Below are 21214 nucleotides of genomic sequence, written 5' to 3'. Positions count from 1 at the left end.
TAATCAAGCCGATAAGAGCGCATTTAAAGGCCGCATTTCCCGTCGCTTCTGTGGCGCAATGGAAGTACACCACACCACAACGTTCCTGATTGCAAGATATGTGTTCGATTCCTGTAGGTACAGAAAAGCATAACATTTAAAAAAATACTACCATATTTCCTGGGGTACGTTCCTCTATAGGTTGCATAATACTTAGTTTTTGTTCCTAAACGCAGCAAAACCAGCCGCGAACGCAGCCAGGATGTGAAGGTATGGCAACAGTTGCAACAATTGCCTTTTAACATGCTTTAAACTCTTTTTACGGATTTACGCCGTACCGATGTTTCAAGTTAACTTATTCAACGTCGGAAAGATGGCGCGACGGACGCCACCGATGCATTACGCTCTTTACACTAAGTGATTTTAGTCCATAAAACCATTTTATAAATTTTGCACTTCAGTTTCTGCACTGCGCTTCATGCTGGAACAAAACGTAAGGTTGCGTTTTATTTTTGAGTGACGTACCCGGAACTTCTACTGCTGCAGTTTTCGGGGAACGGCAATACCGGGCGGTGGAAGCTAGCAAAAAACGACTGGAAGATTGGTGGCTTAAAAGAAGAAAAGCAACATAATGCTAGTAATGCAGAAACAAAAATTTAATATATAGAATGATGGTATAGTTAACCTAATCTAAAACAATAATTAAGATATAGGGAGAAAAGTGAGCATGATAGCTACTGCTACCAACCCATTTCAAAGGGGACGCTCCTATATTGCATCCATCCATGCATCGTTAGAGGAATCACGCGCCAGAGCGTCGTCTTCTCGACTGCTCCTACGAGATATGGTTTCGTAATAAGCCGCCCCGTGACTACCGTAAAGAAGACGAGCGTATGTCGAAAGGCGCGTGCTATAAAGAAGACGACAGAAAAAGAAGACGACGCAAGAGACTGGCTTGCTAGTTGAACGTTCGACGTGAACATGGACCTGAGATTGAACGTACCCTTACAGTTCTAACAATAAGAAGATGAGCCAACTCTGAAAATTTTATCAAAATAGGTGAAACAGTTCGAAAGCTGACGCGTTAGCCCCAATTGCCCCCTAAAGAGTGGTTGCAAACGTTTAGGGATGTCCTGTAAGAGTACCGGGGACCGCGTGGTTTGCTTGAGTAATATGTGCTGTCGGCCCAGTTGGTGCAGCACTTTAAACAGCTTATTGTTGCGCGAAAGAAGACACACCCACGACAGGGCACAGGACGAGCGCAAACAATCAACTGTTAATTGGAAGGAAAAAGGGGACGTATTTAACTCTAGGCCACTCAGATGTTCATAGATTAATCGCTCTGTACTATCGTGCACGGGAACATAACTTATCATTACCAACAGGGCAAGGGTCTAATTTGGCTAAGCATTGTGTGTCCTGCTCGGGTTGTCAACCTCGGCTCTATGAGATTAGGATTCTCTGAAAAGAGCCGCAATTCACTCGCATGTGAGATAATGGAAGCGTATTTTATAAAGACAAGAGGGAGGCGTCAGCGAGTCTTAGATTGTGCTGTACAGCAGTGAGGTATCACATCTCAATAAAACGATCTGAATTGAGAGGCCCAGGGTCTACTGATTGTAACTTGCATCTGTTTACCTGTCTTTAGTGGTATGTGATTTTTTATTTTACCTTGCCTAATGTTTTAGATTTTAACCTATTTTGATTCGTATATCTGACACTGCCTTTACTACGATTGATTAACTGCTATTGCTAGTTTTTTTGTTGTTTTTTTTGGGGGGGGGGATTGGGTTTGACTGCTTTTGCTTCGTTTACGTGACACTGCTTTTGCAACGAGTGATTGACTGCTATTGCTTCAATGTTTTGTTAGTTAACTATGGTTTTTATCTTTTTGTTTGTGCTTGCTTTTACGTTTTCGGTTTTGACTGCTTTTTCTGCGTATACGTGACTGTGCTTTTGCTGAGGGGGGGTTGACTGCTATTGCTACAACTTTTTGTTAGTTACCTTAGGTTGTTTTTCTTTGTTGTTTTGTTATGTTTTCGGGTTTGACTGCTTTTGCATCGGATACTTGACACTGCTTTGCTACGTTTGACTGCTGTTGCTAAGTTGCGTACCGCTTACATTTATTATTAACCAGTCGCGCAATTTAGCAATTTAAGAAAAATGTTTGTGCGGTACAACCTCCTACTACCACTGTGTTTCTGATTCAGTAGCTTCGACTGCGTCGGTTAAGCAGAGCTGGCGGGACGGAAAACAGAAGTGGTACATAAAGGATAATGAGAGTGCCATTCTCGGCGCTTCTCTGCTGCAAAATAGTAGCGCGGGATTTCTAAATGCGAAGAAGGCAAATCCACTCCGGTTATTGTTCAAATTTTTTGTTTTTGCATTTCTGTACTCAATATTGTGATGGCGCAAAACAATTTCGTGCTACTTTTAAACTTCGCTTCTCAATTGAAGAAAATGAGTGCCGCAAAAGATCCCTCAGGATGCACACGCTGCTGTTCGCCTGAGATGTGTGCGTAGCGACTCAGCATGGCATGTTTCGCAGGCCGAGGAAAACATTGCCACCTAAACTGGCCAGTGCCAAATGTGTTCTGGTGGCAACATCGATCACCCTACCCCCTATGAACTTCCGTTTATGTTGTGCGCTGTTGCTGATCGCAACGCCGCTCAAATCAGGAGCGGGCGACTAAGAGCGTGGAGATGAGAAAAACAGGGTTTTAAGTGATTAGGCTTAACCGAGTTACACGTGGGAAAGCACGGTTTAATTCGGTTTAGCTGTTGCTTGGTGTTCGTATTTGTTTGCTTTACATTTCGATTTAGTCACGCTCTAATATACACACATTAGGCAACTTTTTCACGTTTAAGGCGTCTTCTCTATACCGTTCCAGCTCAGCCTGCCGAACATGGCGCGCTTTGGCCGATAGAGTAGAAGTACCCGGCTCACTCACAACTGGCGTCGTCTGACGTGCTTTTTCAATTGCGCGGTGCTCCTATGCAGGCATCCATGCCGCGCAGCAAGTGTTTTCAGCAGCGTACGTTGCTTTAAAGGAGAAAGCCTTTCTAGGCTCATGAAATGCAATCCCGAGTGCGAGATTTGTGCGCGAGATATCACATTCTGTCAGATTCCGCGAGGTATTTTCTTGACTACACTTTTACCCGCCGGGGTGGCGCAGTGGGTACGGCGCTCGACTACTGTTCCCAAGGACGCGGAATCGAATCCCGAACTCGGCGGCCGCTTTTCGGTGGCGGCGAAAAGCAAGACGCCCGTGTTCTGTGCGATGTTAGTGCACGTTAAAGAACCCCAGGTGGTCGAAATTTCCGGAGTCCTCCACTACAGCGTCTCTCATAGCCTGAGTTGCTTTGGGACGTAAAACCCCACAAACCAAACCAAACATCCTCCCATCGCAATCCCGCACTTGAACGCGCACCAATGAACATCACGTGACAGGAGCGATGGTGCACCGCTCACACACACTTTCCGGAAAAACTGTGACAGATACTGCGCCTTTCCTTTTCTGTAAACCAATTATAGTTATATGTAGCACTGCAAAGAACGCTGATAAGAGGCAAACGGTGAGCGGCAAATGATAGGAGAGAAAGGGTAGGCTTTGTCATTCTCAAGAATATTCTAAGAGACGCTATAATTTTTTTTTGTATATTTATTGTTACCCTTTGTGTTTATTTTCTTATTTTGTCTCACTAATTATTATAAATTATTCGTTTATTATTATTTGATAAAATGTCATCATCACTATTTATTAGTTTTACACATCCTACTAATGTATTATTTAGTCATTCGTTTACAGGATAGGAAAGGCGTTGTATTTGTCACGTGCTTTCGGAAGGTGCAGTTAGATCTCGTGAAATAGTGAATTCGCGTTAAAATGTCTAACATCGACCACCTCGCTACGCAATGAAGAGCAACGCGTTCTTAAAGTACCCGGACTTTCGCTTTTCAACTTTGCTCCGGTTATTCCGCGTGAGATGAGGTCATTAGCGAGTTATCTTTAGAAGGGGCGTCGACAAAATTCTTTTTGAAGTAGAACAATAAACCAACTAATAATATTAATATTATTATTATTATTATTAATATTATTATTATTTATTTATTACTATTTCTCCAAGATGGCGCCCAGTAAGGACGCATGTGCGCTGTGCTCTCGTCCGTTTTTTGGCAAGCAGCAGTTTTTACGATGTGCCGACTGTGCGAAACGTGTTCACACGAAGTGCGTCACTTGGGCGGATGACGAGCTTCAACTCCTAAGTCCGGCTCTCGGCCATTCGAGTGCAATTGTGTGCGTCGTCGTCGTCTGATGGTGTTAGGCTTAGCGACAGTGGTGCGCCGGCCGCTACGTTCCTTTCTCCCGTCGACCCGCTCTTGCCCAGCCAACCGACGGTTTTCCCCCTTCAACCGCGACCGGCGAACACGGCGGTGAGTTTGCCTCGCTACGGGCTCTCCTCCTCGACGCGCTTGAGGGAATCTCTTTTCTGAGCGATGAGGTTGCCCAGCTACGGGAGGAGAACGAGCGTTTTCGTGGGGAGAACTCGCGGGTTTTCGTACAACAAGCCGAGGTCATTGCCTCTCTACGGGCCGATGTTCGCGGCCTACGCCAGGAGCTTGTGCGGTGCGCTGCTTCGCAGTGTGAGCGTCCTCTCGTCGAGCGTCCTCTCGTTGTCTTCGTGGGCTATCCTACAACTCCGCCGCTCTTCATCGAGGGATGACTCCCGGCGATATTACCTGTTCTTCTGCCTCTGCTCCTCCCCGTGCGGTTAACTCACCCAGTGCGATGAAGAAGCACCGAAGTTGAGCCATTACTGGCGCATCGAGGTCATCTGTCCTGAACGTTGCCATTTACCAAAAGAAGCGTCAGAAGACTATTTTCGTCTCTAAACTCAGTCCCGATACAACATCGGTAGTCCTTACCAACCATCTAAAGTCAGTGAATATTACCCCCATTTCCTGCCGGCAGCTGAAAACAAGGTACGAATCCTACTCGTCCTTCCATATTGGAGTTGATGAAGAATCCTACAGTAAGCTTGTTGAGCCTTCGATGTGGCCGATGAGTTGCATATACAAGAACTTTCGTGGGAAGCTTTACGACGATATGCTTCATCCCTCTGCACTGACGCAAAATTTCAGTGGCCCCTATTTTGGACATCTATTATCAAAACGCCGGAGGTCTTCGGACTTAGGGATCTGAATTTTTTTCTAGCGTCTTGTCCTGTTGGTATACCGCTGTTGTGGTTACCGAACCCTGGCTGTCAAATGATATTCCGTCCAATGATTTCTTTGCAAATAATTACTGTGTTTTTCGCAGCGACCGCCCTGAAACAGGTCCCAAATCAAGAGGAGGTGGAGTGCTGATTGCTATTGACAGTTTTGTGAAGTGTGTTCGAAGCTCCGATCTGGAAACTGTTGAAGAAAGTGTGTGAATCGAGCTCACTTTAAATCGACATGAAAAACTTTTACTTCCCTAGTGAAAAATCCCGTATCGCGACAAACGGGTTTGAAGCGGTCTGTATTATCCCATATAAATTTGATTCGGTGTGACCAGTCCTGTATGAAGCTAAAAACGGGTTTTTATCGGACAGGTCATGTCCGGTATGAATCTTAATCCGGATGGTCCAGTCCGGCATAGAGTTAAAGGGACACTAAAGACAGCCAAAGATGGTATGAAAATCTAATAAACTACATTTGGTGACACTGTCGCCGCATATCCGGCAGCAAAAAATCGAATAATTGCTGAGATATTGCGATAAGAAGTTGAGGTTTTTTCTTGTTCCCGCCGGTCGAATTCAAACTGTGGCCTCCAACTACGTAGTTAGAGTTGAGTGACGCACATTATGACGTAAGCGGAGACTCCGTGATAGCTAGCCAGCCGGCGCGGCCCGCGGCGTCGCATCCCTCAAGGGCCAACTTGGCAACAGCGTACTCGCAATGACGGCCTCAGCCGAAATAAATAAAACGATGAAGAGAGTAATTTACCGAGCGATGGGCCCATAAAGGAAGAAAAAAGACATAGAGGGCTTGTAATGCACAATACTGTACATGTTTCTCAAGCTTTTGCGCTCCTTCTTGCACTGTGTATAAACAAACCGAGCCCTCGGTCATCGCAACGCTTCCTGACATGTTTACATACAAATAAGATTTAGTTACCAGCAAAATAGTGTCCTCGCTGCTGCGCTTGTCAGTTTTGAAGCTTCGTCGCACTTTTTTCCTTCAAGGTTTGTGCTACAGCTCCGTGTTCAGCGAAAATTACGTCCACGGTAGCAGAACATGACCGAAGTGCCGCGCCACTACATTTGCCAGCGCTGTGAAATTCCACAAGTTAAAATGGATCCATTGCACAATATAGTGCGCATAGGCATCCAGAGCATTAGTTGCAAGACGTGAGAGCAGGCAGCATGCGCCGATGATGAAGAAGTAGTAATTTTTAGACCGGCAGCAGAAACACTTTATTGTAAATGGGGCAGTGACATAAAAACTAGAAATATTTCCGAGGTTCTTGTGGCGCGCCGTAGCCGAGCGGTTAGCGCCGAACGTAACGGCGCAAGCAGTAGCGAGTTCGAGTCTTACCGCTACTGGCGGTGTCTTTTTTTTTTTTTTACAAATCAATTTTTTTTTAACCCTTTGTAATGTATTTCTGGTGCTTCGGTATTTTTAGTTTTTACTTTCTACCCGAGGCCCTTTTTTTTCGCCGGGCGACGAGCGCAATATATCGACGCTCTCCTTGGTATGAGCGGCAAGTATGCCCCTTTTGTTTACGACGCCTGCAAATAGCACGTTGAAGGTCTTGTTGACGCAGTATATGTTGGTTAGATGTGCCATGATTTAGTGAACAATTGAATGATAATGCGTTTTTCCTTCGGTACTTAGCATATGTATGCTTTTCGTGGCGTACGTAGCTGCAGTCAAGCGGTCAGGCCGCAGTCGAAGCGGCAACGGCGGCGATATGTTGGCGCAGAAGTCTGAACGAAGGAGTGTGTCGGCGGTAGCTGATTTCGCTCGTTCGTGCCTCCGAATGCTCAAATGGGAACCATCAAGGCGCATCTACTTCTCCAAGCTCGTAATTCAGGCGCTGCAGGTTCAAACAAACTATCCGAGTGCGCACGAAATGCCTGAGCCGAAACATAACCAAAACTGAAGTGGGCGCCTGTGGCGCCTCCAAGTATATTTTTGTATTTGCCTTGCAACGTTTACGTTGTCTTTTCGCCGTCGTTTACGTATGATAAAAGCGTGTTATCGTGTTTGGGAAAAAATGTACTACCGCATTCAAACATTCAACGTAATTCGAATTTGTCAGCCTCCGGGATCCCTAGCGCGTCACGTGATTTGTAGTTGCGAGCCTCGGCCGTTTGGCTGTGGGGGCGATACCTGTATTTCTGTTATTCTTCTTTACTACCTTATAACAGCTCTGTTTTCAGTAAGAGTGGTCTTTTTTTAATCAGGAACTGGCATTCTGTCGATGCAAACCCACTTCCTTTCTCTCTTTAGTGTCCCTTTAATACAGGGCAGACCATTTCCCGTATGCATCTTATACATGACATCCCAATGCGGTACTGATGTGAAACAGGGCGGACCAGTCCTGTATGAAGCTTAAACGGGTTTATATCGGGCAGGTCATGTCCGGTATGAATCTCAATCCGGACGATCCAACCGGTCTCGAGTTAATACAGGGCAGACCATTTCACGTATGCATCTTATACACGACATCCCAGTCCGGTATGGATATGATACCGGGCGGACCAGTCCTGTATTGAGCTCATATACAGGACAGCCCATGTCCGACAAATCCGATATGAATTAAACTGATACGGGACAGAGTATTTCCGCTTCTCAGTACAACTCGGGCGGATCGTGAAGCTCAGCCAAGATGACCACGTCGGAATATGCCTTCACGCCAAATGAGCATGAAACCATACATAATATACGTTAAAACTTTTCTGTATATGTGGAGTACGCGTTGTTTCGTACATACCTAGAAGATATGAAGCCGTGGATGTGTGCGCTAGCAAGTACATACATGCATCGCGTTTTGTTTTTGCGTGTGCAACAGTCGATGCAGCTTGAACGATCTTGCGGTGCATCTTCATAATCTGCGACTGAAGATCTGCCACCTTCAACGCGAAAGTGCAAGCGAGAACGTAGCGTTTCGTTAGCACGGATATAAATACGTTTGAGAATAAATGAAACATCGCTGACCATCGAAATGTGCACAGGTCAGCTGGATATCGGGAGTCGCTTCCTCGAGTGTTTACGCATGCAAAACACTTGGTCAGAAGTAAATTCATTGACGTCGCGGCTCCGCTGGCAGCTGGTGAAGCTAAAACAAGCAGTATTACAAGTGTTGGTGCACCGCATATATCTAGATGTAGCAAAAATTGCATGCGCTCGAGGACGATGACAAAACACATCAGCACTATTAAATTGTGACATTCGGAAGTTTGTCTGCAAGAAAGCGATACATTGTAAAGATGCGGGACACGGACAACCCTTCGTGATAGCCAGGAAAAAGATGCAGCGTATTTAAAGGACGATCGTTCAATTACGATCACAAATTCTACACCCTACAAAAATACACAAATTACAAAAGAGCAATCTCGACTACATAAGTAGATATATAACCGCGATCACCGTGTCCTGCCGTGGTGTAGTGGTTTTATATCTTTAGCATCTGTCACGAAATCGGCGCCCATTTTCATCAAGCCGGCACGGCGCGAGGCCCGCGCGGCGTCGCGTGGAAAGCATGTAGAGAAACCCCCTTCCCCGCGCGGGAGAGCGCGTAGCTTTGTACGCGTTGCCGTCACCCTTTTTCCATTGCCCGGGGAGGACGGTGATTCATCGGACTGGAATCAGCCAGAAAATTCTAGCATCCTCTATGGGACCTAGCCAATGACGACGCGCGGCTCGACGTGAGGAGAAGGGGGGGCTACAACCAGCGAAGCTATGTGTGTGTGCGCGCTGGCTTTGGCGCGTGTTAACAAACAGACGCGGCGCGCCCTATTTAAAGCGACCGCGCCGCTTGATGAGCCAGTCAGCCAGTCAGTCAGTCAGTCAGTTCGTCAAGTGTTTTGCGACGTGCTCGCTTGTGTTTCGACTGGACTCCCGGGGATCACCCGCTGCTGGCAAGCCCACGGACTTTCAAGGGAGCGGCGCTCGTCTCGTATGGCGGCCACATCATGACTCTTGAGGCGTCGGACTGCAACAGTGCCCGGTGAACAATTTGGTGTTTGTTTATGTACTCTCTCGTGTTTCATCTGTTGTAACGCCTGTGTAATTGGATCATTCTGTAGTTGCATGCTTAGCGTCTGTATTCTGTGAACCTCTCGTCTGTTGCATTGCAAGTGATCTGGTGTGTTCCTTTGTATCGTCTCTTGCTGTGCATAAATTGTGTTTGTTTGTTACTTCTGACTCCGATCCTTTCTCTGGTTTGAACCGGCGACCGCTGGGCACCAAACGACCACCCCCTTCTGTCACTACAAGGTAGTCGAATTCCGGCTGAGCTTGCCACGCAGGTCGAGGGCATCTCCTTTGCGACCGGAACAGCTACCCCCACTCACTCAAAGGGTGTCTGGGAGTGTGCGCACCGTTAAGGGCGCATCGTTAATAATACCCCCTTAATTATTAACGGGTGACAGCATCGTTTGTAATCTGTCCTTCATGTCTTATTTGCCTGATTTCCTTCTGGCAAGCATACCTTTTTTCATCTGATAGCGCTCGTTTTGTCGGCGCCTCGCCAGCCCACAGTTTATCGCTTCTTGCACGTATAACCGCGGCTCTGTACTTCTCAGCGTCGATTCTTTCTAAGTGAGATTTCACATCTCTTATTTGCTTCCTGAACTTTCCTGGCGCACAGCTTTCCATGCACAACAGGCACTCAAGTTGTCCATGAACTTCCTTTTCTGTTTCTTTCTGTTTGTACCGAATAACACTGCTCTTTTCTATTGCTTTTATCTTCATATGCTCTTTAAATCTTTCCCATTTATCTGCATGTCTTTCTTCATGCACCTTAAGCAAACATTCCAAATCGTTCGTGATTGCCTTAACAAACTCTTCGTCCTCCAAAATTTTCTCGTTCAGTTTTCATAGATGCCAGTTGAAAACAGATTTCTTAACCTTCATTCCAAAAGTCGCACTAACAATGCAATGATCACTAAACGAAATAGGTTTTACATTATAGTCGGTACAGATTGGAACGAGATCAATAGATACATACAGCCTGTCTACTCTCGCATGACTATCGCGTTGAAAGTGCGTGTATTCCGGACGGGTTCCAGCAGAAAACACATTTCCAATGTCTTCCAAGCAATAGTCATGCACCAATACATTCAACACTTCAGCGCTCTTGTCTTTCACTGGTCTAACCTTCACTCGATCAGTAGCAGCACACACACAGTTAAAATCGCCCAATACAAGCAAAATTTTGTCACATTTCAAGTACGGCTCGACTGAATAAAAGAAGTTTTGACGATCACTTTCAACATTGGGGGCGTACATACAGACAGCACGCCAAAATAAATTTGAGAACAAAAAGTCAACAACCAAGAGTCGGCCACTTTCGCACGCAAATACGCAGTGTACGGTTATACCCAAAGTATTGCGAATGAAAAGAAGGCATCCGCCTGATGCCCCCACAGAGTGACAAACACACACATCAAAGTTTGCATGGAAAACAGACACCATGCGGTCTGCATGGTCCTGAGATTCTATCTTCGACTTTTAAACGGCTAATAAGTCGATTTCATTATCTAGCAGCAGGTGATTCAACTGGCATTGCCGCCTTCGGGCTCCAAGCCCTCTAACATTCAAGGTTGCTACACGTAATGGGACATCTAGCTTCATTGCCATGCATCTAGAGAAAAAGGCGCCCGATCCATGTGATGCCTACCTCAATCGTCCATGTTGCTCTGCTTGTCCGAGGTTCCAAAGCGTACGTGCTCGTATCCGGCCTCCCAAAGGGATGTCTGAATGCGTACTGAGGCGTGCCTGACCACCGCACTTGCCACCTTCCATAAACACAGTCAAAGTGTCACAGCTGAAAACAGGCTATGACGGCTGACGCACCCCCTGCACTCACATGCATTAGGTCACGTCCAAACTACGGAGGCGGTTTCCCCGCCTGCCGCATCTCGGACGAAACGTTCAGCCGAGGCCTCAACGTCGAACGTCGAACCCCCGGTGCTTTCGATGGCGGCTCGTCACTGCCACCACCAGGCTGCAGATCCTCACCGGCGCTCTCATCATGGGGCCGCTTCCCAACGGGTAGGCCGCTTACTCCTGCGTTGAAGTCCATAACTTCGGAGTTGGGAGACTCCGCGCTGCCTTGGCTTTCGGGCACAGGTTCTCTGGCGTCCGCCACGCTGTTACTTGCGTCCAGTTGGGAACCATTCTCCACTGGTGCAGAATCCGCTGTCGCAACGGCCGTGGACGTCCTCCTCATTGTCAAAGGGGTCAACATCGGCCCATCATTCCTTGCCGGTTGCCCGGTTGTTTTGGCTGCCTCTTCCGCGTCCGCCTCATCCATCAGATGCTCGGAAAAATCTTCGCTGTTCCCAGGTCCAGCGATGCTCGCGTAGCTGCGAGAAAACTGCCTTTATTCGTGGCCAAAACGACGGCATGCACCACAACGCGGAACCTTACACTCTCGGCGAATGTGGCCGGTACTTCGACACCGGAGACATAACGGAGGCCTTACAGGTACTACGACGAGCGCCAGCTCACCGCCGAAGTTCAGCTGGTGGGGCCAGTCGTCCAGTTTGACCCCCACTTTCATCTTCAAGGTGACAATCCTGCTAGTTGAACCCTTATCCGATATGCCATGCACGCGCCAGCGCTCCCTGGTCACTTCGGAAACCTTTCCATACGGCGTGAAGGCCACACGCACATCTTCATCCGGAACGTTGTGAAGCAACCAGTGGAGCTTCAGCCTCACATCCTGGTTAGCGGCATCAATAACGAGGCAGCGACGTTGCTCCACACACGACTCACCCACTCCAGCAATCTTCTTCACAGCATCCACGTCTTTCATAGTGATGGCCCAAACGTGGCTCATGCGATACGCCCCCATGGCGATAACGTCAGGGAGCAGCGAACGCTGAGCCAACGCGTCTCGGAAATCTTCCACCCGGTACGGGCGGGCCCTGATATCCGCGTGCAAAAAAACTGTGTTTAACACAAAACGCCCTGTTGGAAGACTTGGCAGAACAACCTGGTAGCCATTATCCTGTTCCATAGCCCTGTTACCGCGGCCCGACATGGCCGCTGAAGCCGCTCCTGCGGAGCCCTGCATCCTGCGTCCGTTCACTGGCGTGGCCGGAAGCAGAAGATATAAAGTGTGCGATTCTGAAACATTTTGCTGAGCTTCTGAGTAATACGCGCGAACATAGTGAAGGGTTTCCAAAAGAATATTTACAGCTAATGCCAACGCTCGAAGATCATGTGAAAGAGAGTCTTGAAATGCCTATTACATTGCAAGAGATAGAAAAGGCCATACATGACCTCCCATGTGGGAAAGCCCCTGGACCAGATGGGCTGAGCGCCTCCTTTTACAAAGCATTTAAAAACCATGTTTCCAGCCTTATGTTGGAAGTGATAAGAGAAGCCTACGAACGCAAACAAGTGCCATTATCATTTACTACGTCACACATCGTACTTATTCCAAAAACTGATGATCCGGAGAAACGCCTGTTGGTGAAGTCCTATAGGCCAATAAGCCTGACAAATGTTGATTACAAAATCTTCATGAAGGTTTTAGCAAATAGATTGCAGAGTGTAATAGCCAAATTAGTCGGACCGCACCAAACGTGCGACATAAGAGGTCGCAGCGTCGCCACAAATATACATGTGGCACGAACCGTACCGGAATGTGTAGACACGCTTGGAAGTCAGGTTGCCATGATTCAGCTAGATTTGGAAAAAGCGTTCGATCGCGTATCACACGAGATCCTTTTCTCCATTCTAGAGCATTGTAACCTGGGCTCGGTAATCGTGGAGAGAGTGAGAATGGTGTACGCAAACTGCTCGACGCGTATTATAGTGAATGGCGATCTCACTGACAGTCTCGGTGTGCGTTCTTCGGTGAGGCAAGGATGCCCACTCTCTCCTCTGCTTTTTGCAGCCTATCTCGAGCCATTATGCTTGGCCATTCTCAATAATGAATGCATCTCGGGTTTCAAGCTTCAATCGGCGCATGTGAAGCTACTTGCATACGCGGACGACATTGCAGTATTTTGTGAAAACAGAGAGAGCATTTGTGAATTGGTTAACGTTGTTGAAAAGTTTTGTGACCAGACTGGATGTCGGGTTAACTGGGAAAAAAGCTCCCGATTTTGGCACGGCTTATGGGATGCTGAACCGGCTTCTTTCTCCCGATTGCAATGGTCGTCCGTGCCAATGCAGTATCTGGGTGTGCCCCTACAATGTTATCGCGATCCTAGCTTACATTGGAAGGAAGAAACAAATAAAGTGCGAGAGAAAGCGGAAGCATGGCAGGGAAGGCAAGTGTCAATCTTTTCACGCGCGTTCATCTGCAATGTTTTTTTTTATTTCAAAGATATGGTATGTAATGAATGTTCTATGTGCGTCACGAACTGCCATTCAAAAAATTCATCGTGTGTTTGCGGTTTTTCTTTGGACTTCGACCTGGGAAAAGACGAGGTGAACGAATTTATTTTTTTCTTTAAAAAGCGGAGGAGTCGGTTTGATTCATTTGTTTCTGCGCCAAGTGGTATCGCGCTTTTTTTTTCTTCGCGACCAAAATGACACCTTTTTAAGAACAGTCATGCAAGTGCGGCTGCAAAGGCTGTTGCCCGGATTTGTTGTATCCTCAAGTGAAAACATGCGTGGTGCTGTCACAGGATATTTGCGCGAGGTAGTTCTCTCTTACAAGTTGTTAGAAGTGCGTTTTTCCCGTGAATATTTGTACAGTGTTGGCAAGAAAAAGCTGTATAAGGACCTAGTGGAAATAATGTTGCCGGCACCTTTGTATCGAGAGCCCTACCGTGGAGGCCCAGGGCAGGATATTTTAAAACGAGTGAAGAGGATGCCAGTTCGACAGGCTGCCAAAACGTTCTTTTTTAAGTTGCACTCGAACACTCTACCCGTCAAAACCTGGCTCCACGAAAAAGGAATCTATGTCCCTTGGACGACAAACTGTCTGCTTTGCAAGAAGCCAGAGACAATTGAACGCATATTCTTAGACTGCTGGGATGCAGTATTTCATTGGGACGTGCTACAAAGAACAATTAAAAAAGAGCTACCACTAAACCCTTATGGCATCCGGTTTTTACCGGTGGAGAACGAAGACGTACCCTATAATTTAATAATGCTTCTGGGCCTCCACAGCTTGTGGAAAACACGAATGCAAGTAAGGCATGAAGATATTAACATTCGCAGTGTACGTAAAAATTTTGTTGAAAGTGCTGTTTATCTACGGGAATGTATCTGCGCGCTCCCCGACCCACCACAGTGGGCAGAAGTTCTGGATGACCTGGTAAAATTGAAGAAATTTTAACCTCACACGCGTCAGCTCAAGGGCAGCTGAAGTGTTTAAGTGTGACAATTTGTTGTTCATGTATACCTCGGAAATAAAGAAAAAAAGAAGCCGTGGTGTAGTGGTTAAAGTGCGTGCTTGGCGGCCTAAGAGACCGAAGCTCGAATCACATGTAATTTTTTTTCCTTTTCTATTTTCTTTTTGTTTCTTTTTCTTTTCTTCTTTTCTTTTTTTCTTTTCCAAATGTAGTAGTGTTATGTATTGTTCAGCCTGTATCAATTAACCAGAAACCGGACGAACGCGTCATTTATGGAACATACCGGGCAGAGTATTCCGCTTCTGAACAGAAGCCGGGCCGATCGACGAAGCTCAACCAGAATGACCATGCCGGACACGCCAGCGCACTAAATAAGCATGATACCAAACATGTTATACAACTGTTCTGTATATAAATGGCGCACCTCGTTTCCCAAATACCTCGAAAATGCGAAGCCGTCGAAGTGTGCGCCAGCAAGCATATACGCGCGTCGCGTCGCTTTTGCACGTACAACAGTCGCTGCAGCTCGTACGATCTTGCGGTGCGTCTTCATATCTGCGACTGAAGATCTGCCGCCTACAACACGAAAGTAGAAGCACGAACGTATCGTTTCGCTAGCGAAGACAAAAAACTGTTCGAGAAAAAATAAACAAACATCGCTGACCACCGAAAGATACGCAGATAGCCGCACACCGCGCGACGCGTTCTCGAATGGTTACATATTGAAACCGCTCAGTCGGAAGTGTATTCATTGGCATCGATGCTCCGCTGGTAGCACGTGAAGCTAAAACGCCCAGTATTACAAGTATTAGTGCAGCAGATATCTCTATGTAGGAAAACTTACAAGCGTTCGTAGACGATGCAAAACACATCAGCACTAGTAAATTATGATATCTCGAGGTTTGCCTTCAATAAAGCGACGCATTATAAAGATACGGCACATTTCTGAACCCTTGTGATAGCCTACAAAGATATTCAGCGTGTTTAAAGGGCGATCGGTAAATTACGGCCACAAATTCTACTGCCAAGGAAAATATAAAAGTACGAAAGAGCAAAAGTAGCTACATATATTGAATAATAACCACTGTAACCATACTCCGCCGTAGTGTAGTGGCTAAGGTGCCCGCCTGAACATCATACGGACCGAGGTTAGATTCCACATTCGGAATTGAACATTTTTACTTTTTTTATTTTAATTATTATTTTAAATGTAGTCGTTCTATTTTATATTGTTGCATGCTTTTTCCACCCTGGCGACGCGATTCTTTCCGGAAACGAGGGCCATCAACCCTACAGGCTATTCCCGTATCAGAGCTCCGCGCGGTTTCATTCCGGACTTTCCAGGGCAGTACAGGAATTTGCTGAAATAGCCCCCAATCCTGTATCCCAGATCCTGTACAGTAAACCTGTATACGATTTCCTGTACGAATTTTATACAGGATTTTTCAGTAGGGTTGCAGCTTTCTACATTCCTCCGAATCTTCCTCCTCCAGCCTATGATGATGTTCTGCTCTCAATCGAACATGTTATAACCCGTCAAAGCGAACACAAACTTCTTATTTTAGGCGAATTTAATACTCCTGGTATCAACTGGAACTCATTTATTTCTTCTCACAGCAATCATTACATATTAAGTAAGTGTAATGGTCTACTTGAATTTACAGCCTTTAACTCTCTGCAGCAACACAATTTCATTGAAAACTGCTGGGGTAATATTCTTGACATCTGTCTATCGAATTTTGAAAGTGTTCGAGTCTCGAGTAGCGCTGACTCGCTGTGACAAATTTCACCCTCCGCTTCTAGTTACTACTGCTGTGTCTGCCTCACCTTCTACTAATTCAGGTCGGGTGAGGAATTCGCCCCGTTTCGCGTATGCACGTGGTGCTTATGTATGTCTTTTCAATTTCTTCTCTTCCGTCGACTGGTCCCTTTTAAATGACTATAATGATTCAGATGGACAAGTCAGTCGCTTTACAGAAATAGTTCTTCATAGTATGCGTCGGTACATACCTTTGCATACTCCTACGCTTAGGAAGTTCCCTTCCTGGTTTTCAATGGAACTAATAACGGCGTTAAAACTCAAGGAACTGGCCTATCGTAAAACGAAACGCCCTGGGTTTCGCAATTGGGCAGATGAGTTTTGCCTTGTGCGTTCTCTTTGCAAACGCTTATACAAGCGGGACTACGACTCCTACCATGAGTCTTTAGAGAGGAGTGCCTCAAATCGTCCCAGTCAGTTCTGGCGTTACGTTCGCAAGCGTCCCATTAAATCAGATTTAAGTATCAGCTTAGTTGACTCTCAGGGTTCGGAAATTCGGGATGTTGCCGACAGTTTTGCCCAACATTTTTCCTCCGTTTACAAACATCCACATTGTGATTCCGTTTGCCTCCCATCTCGTGCACTATCTAATTCCATTCTCTTTGACGAGGAGTTGATAAATGAGAGTCTTAAGCGTCTGAGACCATCTTTGTTTCCTGGACCTGATGGCATTCCAGCCGCCATAATAAAAGCCTTCAGTTATATCTTTGTACCAGTACTGACTGCCATATTTAATAACAGTTTAGAAAATGCTGCCTTTCCTCGCGTGTGAAAAATGGCACGCGTGTTTCCTGTCTTCAAGTCTGGAAACAAATCGTTTCCAATTATCGTCCGATTTCTCTTCTATGTGCAACCTCTAAGCTTTTCGAATTAGCTTTGCACAACGTACTTCCCTTTCATCTCAAACATATAATAGTACCGAATCAACATGGCTTCATGTCGGGTCGCTCTACGTCTAGCAACCTAGTCATGTTTATGACGTATGCCTCTGCAGCAGTCCTTCAGAGGGCTCAGGTTGACACTGTGTACTGTGATATGAGCAAAGCTTTCGATGTTGTTACTCACTCACTTCTTCTTGAAAAACTTCTACTATCTGACGTTGAAGTCTGACTCGTAGCCCTCCTACGCAACTATCTTCTTGAACGCTTCTGCTTTGTCCGTGTCATTGAACATACTTCTTTCATTTACCCTGCAACGAGTGGAGTTCTTCAAGGTTCAGTACTGGGCCCGCTTCCCTTCTCCGTTTTTATTAGTGATGTTTCCTCCGCGATAAAAAACTCCTCGTTTCTTCTTTATGCTGATGATATAAAAATATTCAAGGTAATACATTCTTTTCAAGATTTCTTATTGTTGCAATTGGACATATCTGCTTTTTCTGATTGGTGTGCGAAGAATCGACTTACCCTCAATTCTTCCAAAGCTAGGGTTGTGTCCTTTACTCGTAAAACACATAGCTTTCTCTACCATTATTCTGTGAATTCTGTGCTGTTGGACAGGGTTGATGAAATTAATGACCTTGGTGTACTTTTTGACCGCACCCTCAGCTTCTCCTGTCACACTAAACGCAGTGCTCAGCGGGCTATGCGCACACTCAGATTCGTTTGCAGACTTTCGAGAGAGTTCCATACTCCACTTCCGTTCCTAAAACTGTACCTGTCCATATGCTTGCCGCTCTTAGAGTATGCGTCGGTTGTTTGAAATGGCACTTGCAAATGGAACTTGGACAAGGTTGATAGAGTACAAAAAAAAAACAATTTACGGATATTTCATTATCGCTTTCCTAGCGCAACTTCCCCCTCTCGCTCCACCAGGAGCGCCCAACTGAATCTTCCTTCTCTTCACTACCGTCGTATCAGACCTGATATCATATTTCTGTACAAACTCCTTCATGGCCACATTATGTGCCCTCAGCTCTTAGAGTACATCCTACTGCGCGTTCCGCGAAAGAGCATGAGGGAATTCGGACCATTTCAGGTTTCTCCTCTTCATTCCCACTCCCCTCTGGACAGGATGCAGTGGTTATTTAACTCTTTTTGTCCTCACCTTGACATCTTCCGAAACCCGCTCTGTTCATTTACATTGGATGTTCGTAGCGGGTTATTCTAAATAGTACTTTATCACATATAACTCCCACTTTCTAGCCTTAATATTGTATTTACTTCATTTTTTGCTTTTTCTCCTGTTCAATGCTGTCTGTATCTTGAACTACTTGTTATCCGTTTCTTACTTACATTTCAACTTTCAACTGTATATTTGAATATTCCTGTCCCTTGTTCAATTCTACTTCTTTATTGTATTATTCTGTATTTCTAGCCTGTGTTTTAAGTTCCATGCACTTGTTGCGCATGGAATGGTTGTTTATTTTATGTATATTTCTATATTACTATAATCAATGTCAGTTATTTGTTGTTGTTGTTTTTCTCTTCTATCTACCGTTCTTTTTTTTTCTGTCCTGATGTGCTCAAAAATTCTCTCACTGTGTATGTAAGTGATGGTACTCATTTATTGATAACTTTCCGTGATACTTTTCGTCTTAGTTTCATTTCATGCGTTATTTATTTCTTCTTTTGTGTTCTCTCTGTGTGTTTCAACATGTTTGTGCATTTTCATTTTTGTTTCTTTTTTTTTTATTTGTGCTGCAGCACGAAGACCACATGGTTGTTTCTGCGCACATTAAATAAAGATTTATTATTATTATTATTATTATTTGAATTATTATTATTATTATTATTATTATTATTATTATTATTATTATTATTATTATTATTATTATTATTATTATTATTATTATTATTATTATTATTATTATTATTACGATATGCTGCATCCCTCAGAACTGACGCAGAATTGCAGTGGCCCCTAATTTGGACATCTATTATGAAAACACCCAAAGTCTTCGGACTAAGCGATCTGAATTTTTTTCTAGCGTTTTGTCCTGTTGTTATACGGTTGTTGTGGTTACCGAAACCTGGCTGTCACGTGATATTCCTTCCAATGATTTCTTTCCAAATAATTGCTGGTTTTCGTAGCGACCGCCCTGAAACAGCATTCCGTTTGCTGTTCTCCTCAGAAGCCCCCTTGGCCGACTCCCCCGCTGGGCTTTACGTTTTCAAGAGTACGACATTCACGTCATATATCGATCTGGACGGAACCACACAGATGCTAATGCTCTTTCTCGGTTTCCGCGTCCGAACGATGCGATGGCGGACTTCATCTGGGCCGGCAATATGCGGCCGTTTACCATTACCGACATCCTCTATTAGCAGCTGAAGGATCCGCGCATTTTTCACATTCTTTACATTCCTATCAACGCCCGCAGCGACGTCTCATCCCGTGGACGTCGCCATCAACCATCATTTCGCTATTCGTGACGCACTTTTATACCGCCGCAATTAGGATCCTGTAGGGTGAAAGCGGCTGCTCGAGATTCCTTGACATCTCTGTTCGGAAAATTGTGCCCCTTTCCACTCATATTCCCAATTTTTCCACGCAGGTGTACCAAAAAGCTGGGTCTGGGTCTGTGACATTACTGGCGCGACATGTACCGCTTCATTCGTCCATACAGCAGAACGTGTACCGCCTGCCAACGTAAGATTAACCATCCCCATCACCCAGCTGCTCAACGGCAGCAATTTCCTTGGCCAAGCAGCTCTCTTGACCACGTCATGGCCCGAGCCCGGCCACTTCTGCTAACAACCGCTAGGTCATCGTCGCAGTTGACTCCCTAAGACGTTGCGTAGAAGCATCGGCCTCGAAATCTGCTACCGCACAGGATGTTGCTTTGTTCACCTTGCATCGCCTGGTTTTTCGTCATGGCACCCGAAACAATTGCTCTGGGACCGTGGACATATTTTTTGTTCCATGTCAGTGCCAGATAATTCACCGGAGTATCACAGTTTATCACTCCCAAATCGAACGGCACAACTTAGAGATTATCGCACTCTTAGTGACTTGCTAGCCATGTAAGTACTTTGACACCTGTCACACAATTTGGACCAGGTGCAGCCGTTAGTGACGTGTGCTTACAATACGGCTACGCAGACTACCACTGGGTTCCACCCGTTCATTATTTTAAATGGTCGTGAACCTCCGTTCACTATGGATACCATCCTGCCTTACCACCCCTACGGTTCAGTGATCATTCTACTGTCTGACAATTGCGACAATTGTAAGGACGACAATTGGCGCGTTCCTACACCACGGAGAGCCAGGATCACCAAAAGCAGCGTCGGGAGCCTTCAATTCCAACGCCTTCATATCCGTTCAGCGCACGCGTTTTGCTCTGGGTGCCTTCCTCCGCTTCCGGCCTCTCAACTAAACTCCTACCTCGCAATAACGGACCTTACAGCCTTCTCGAACAATCTTCTCCCGTGTCTGACATAGAGCTAGGCCCATCACAAAACAACCGTCACTGTGGCCGAGAAACTACACACGTCTACCGCATCAAGCCCTATTATGATCAGCCTAGCCTTTCCTCCCCATGAGCTTCCAGGATGTCCCCATTTTGGAGGGGAGGGGGAGAAGGTATTGTGATAACTCTGATCGACAGCAGCTCATGCGACAAGTCGAAGAGGTTGACGAAGTGGGGCCGGAGACTTGACTATGCAGAGTTAGTTCGAGCGATACTCAGTCGCTTGGTACTCCGTCATCGTCTACCGCCCAGGTGTTCCAATAAACGCCTTGCCACAAATGCTTCCAAAATGGTTCGTTAACAGACGCAGTAGATTGAGATTTAGGTCGAGAGTAGGGTAATTTCAGAAGTTTTGACATTAATTTTGTAAAAAAAAACATGATAGCAAAGTACGACTTTACTGAGGATTAATGCAACTCCTGCGAAAAAAGAAGTGGCAAGTCTTGAAGCTCAACTGCGAAACATTATTTCAG

At 45.8% G+C, this 21214-nt stretch overlaps 2 protein-coding genes across 8 annotated transcripts in view; one reads left to right on the top strand and one right to left on the bottom strand.

The window, feature by feature from the left end:
- LOC146193486 (uncharacterized) overlaps positions 1-21214 on the top strand; it is a 402043-nt gene that overhangs the window by 307211 nt on the left and 73618 nt on the right. The gene's annotated exons all lie outside the window — the stretch shown is intronic.
- The window catches only part of LOC146193487 (uncharacterized), a 63061-nt gene that overhangs the window by 7089 nt on the left and 34758 nt on the right, over positions 1-21214 (bottom strand). For 2 of the 7 annotated variants that reach the window (XM_084602787.1, XM_084602785.1), the window contains one exon: positions 17396-17519. The exons of 4 other annotated variants lie outside the window; for them this stretch is intronic. In XM_084602787.1, the coding sequence (XP_084458913.1) occupies positions 17453-17519 (67 nt within the window). In that variant the 3' untranslated portion in view covers positions 17396-17452. The remainder of the gene's footprint in view (positions 1-17395; positions 17520-21214) is intronic. One more of the 7 variants, XM_084602786.1, reaches the window with a different exon arrangement.

Source organism: Amblyomma maculatum, chromosome 4 (assembly GCF_055883805.1).
Source record: "Amblyomma maculatum isolate TAMU_Amacu chromosome 4, ASM5588380v1, whole genome shotgun sequence".
Lineage (NCBI taxonomy): Eukaryota > Metazoa > Arthropoda > Arachnida > Ixodida > Ixodidae > Amblyomma > Amblyomma maculatum.
The sequence above is the reverse complement of the archived record's forward strand: the minus strand, read 5'-3'. Positions and strand labels throughout refer to the sequence as shown.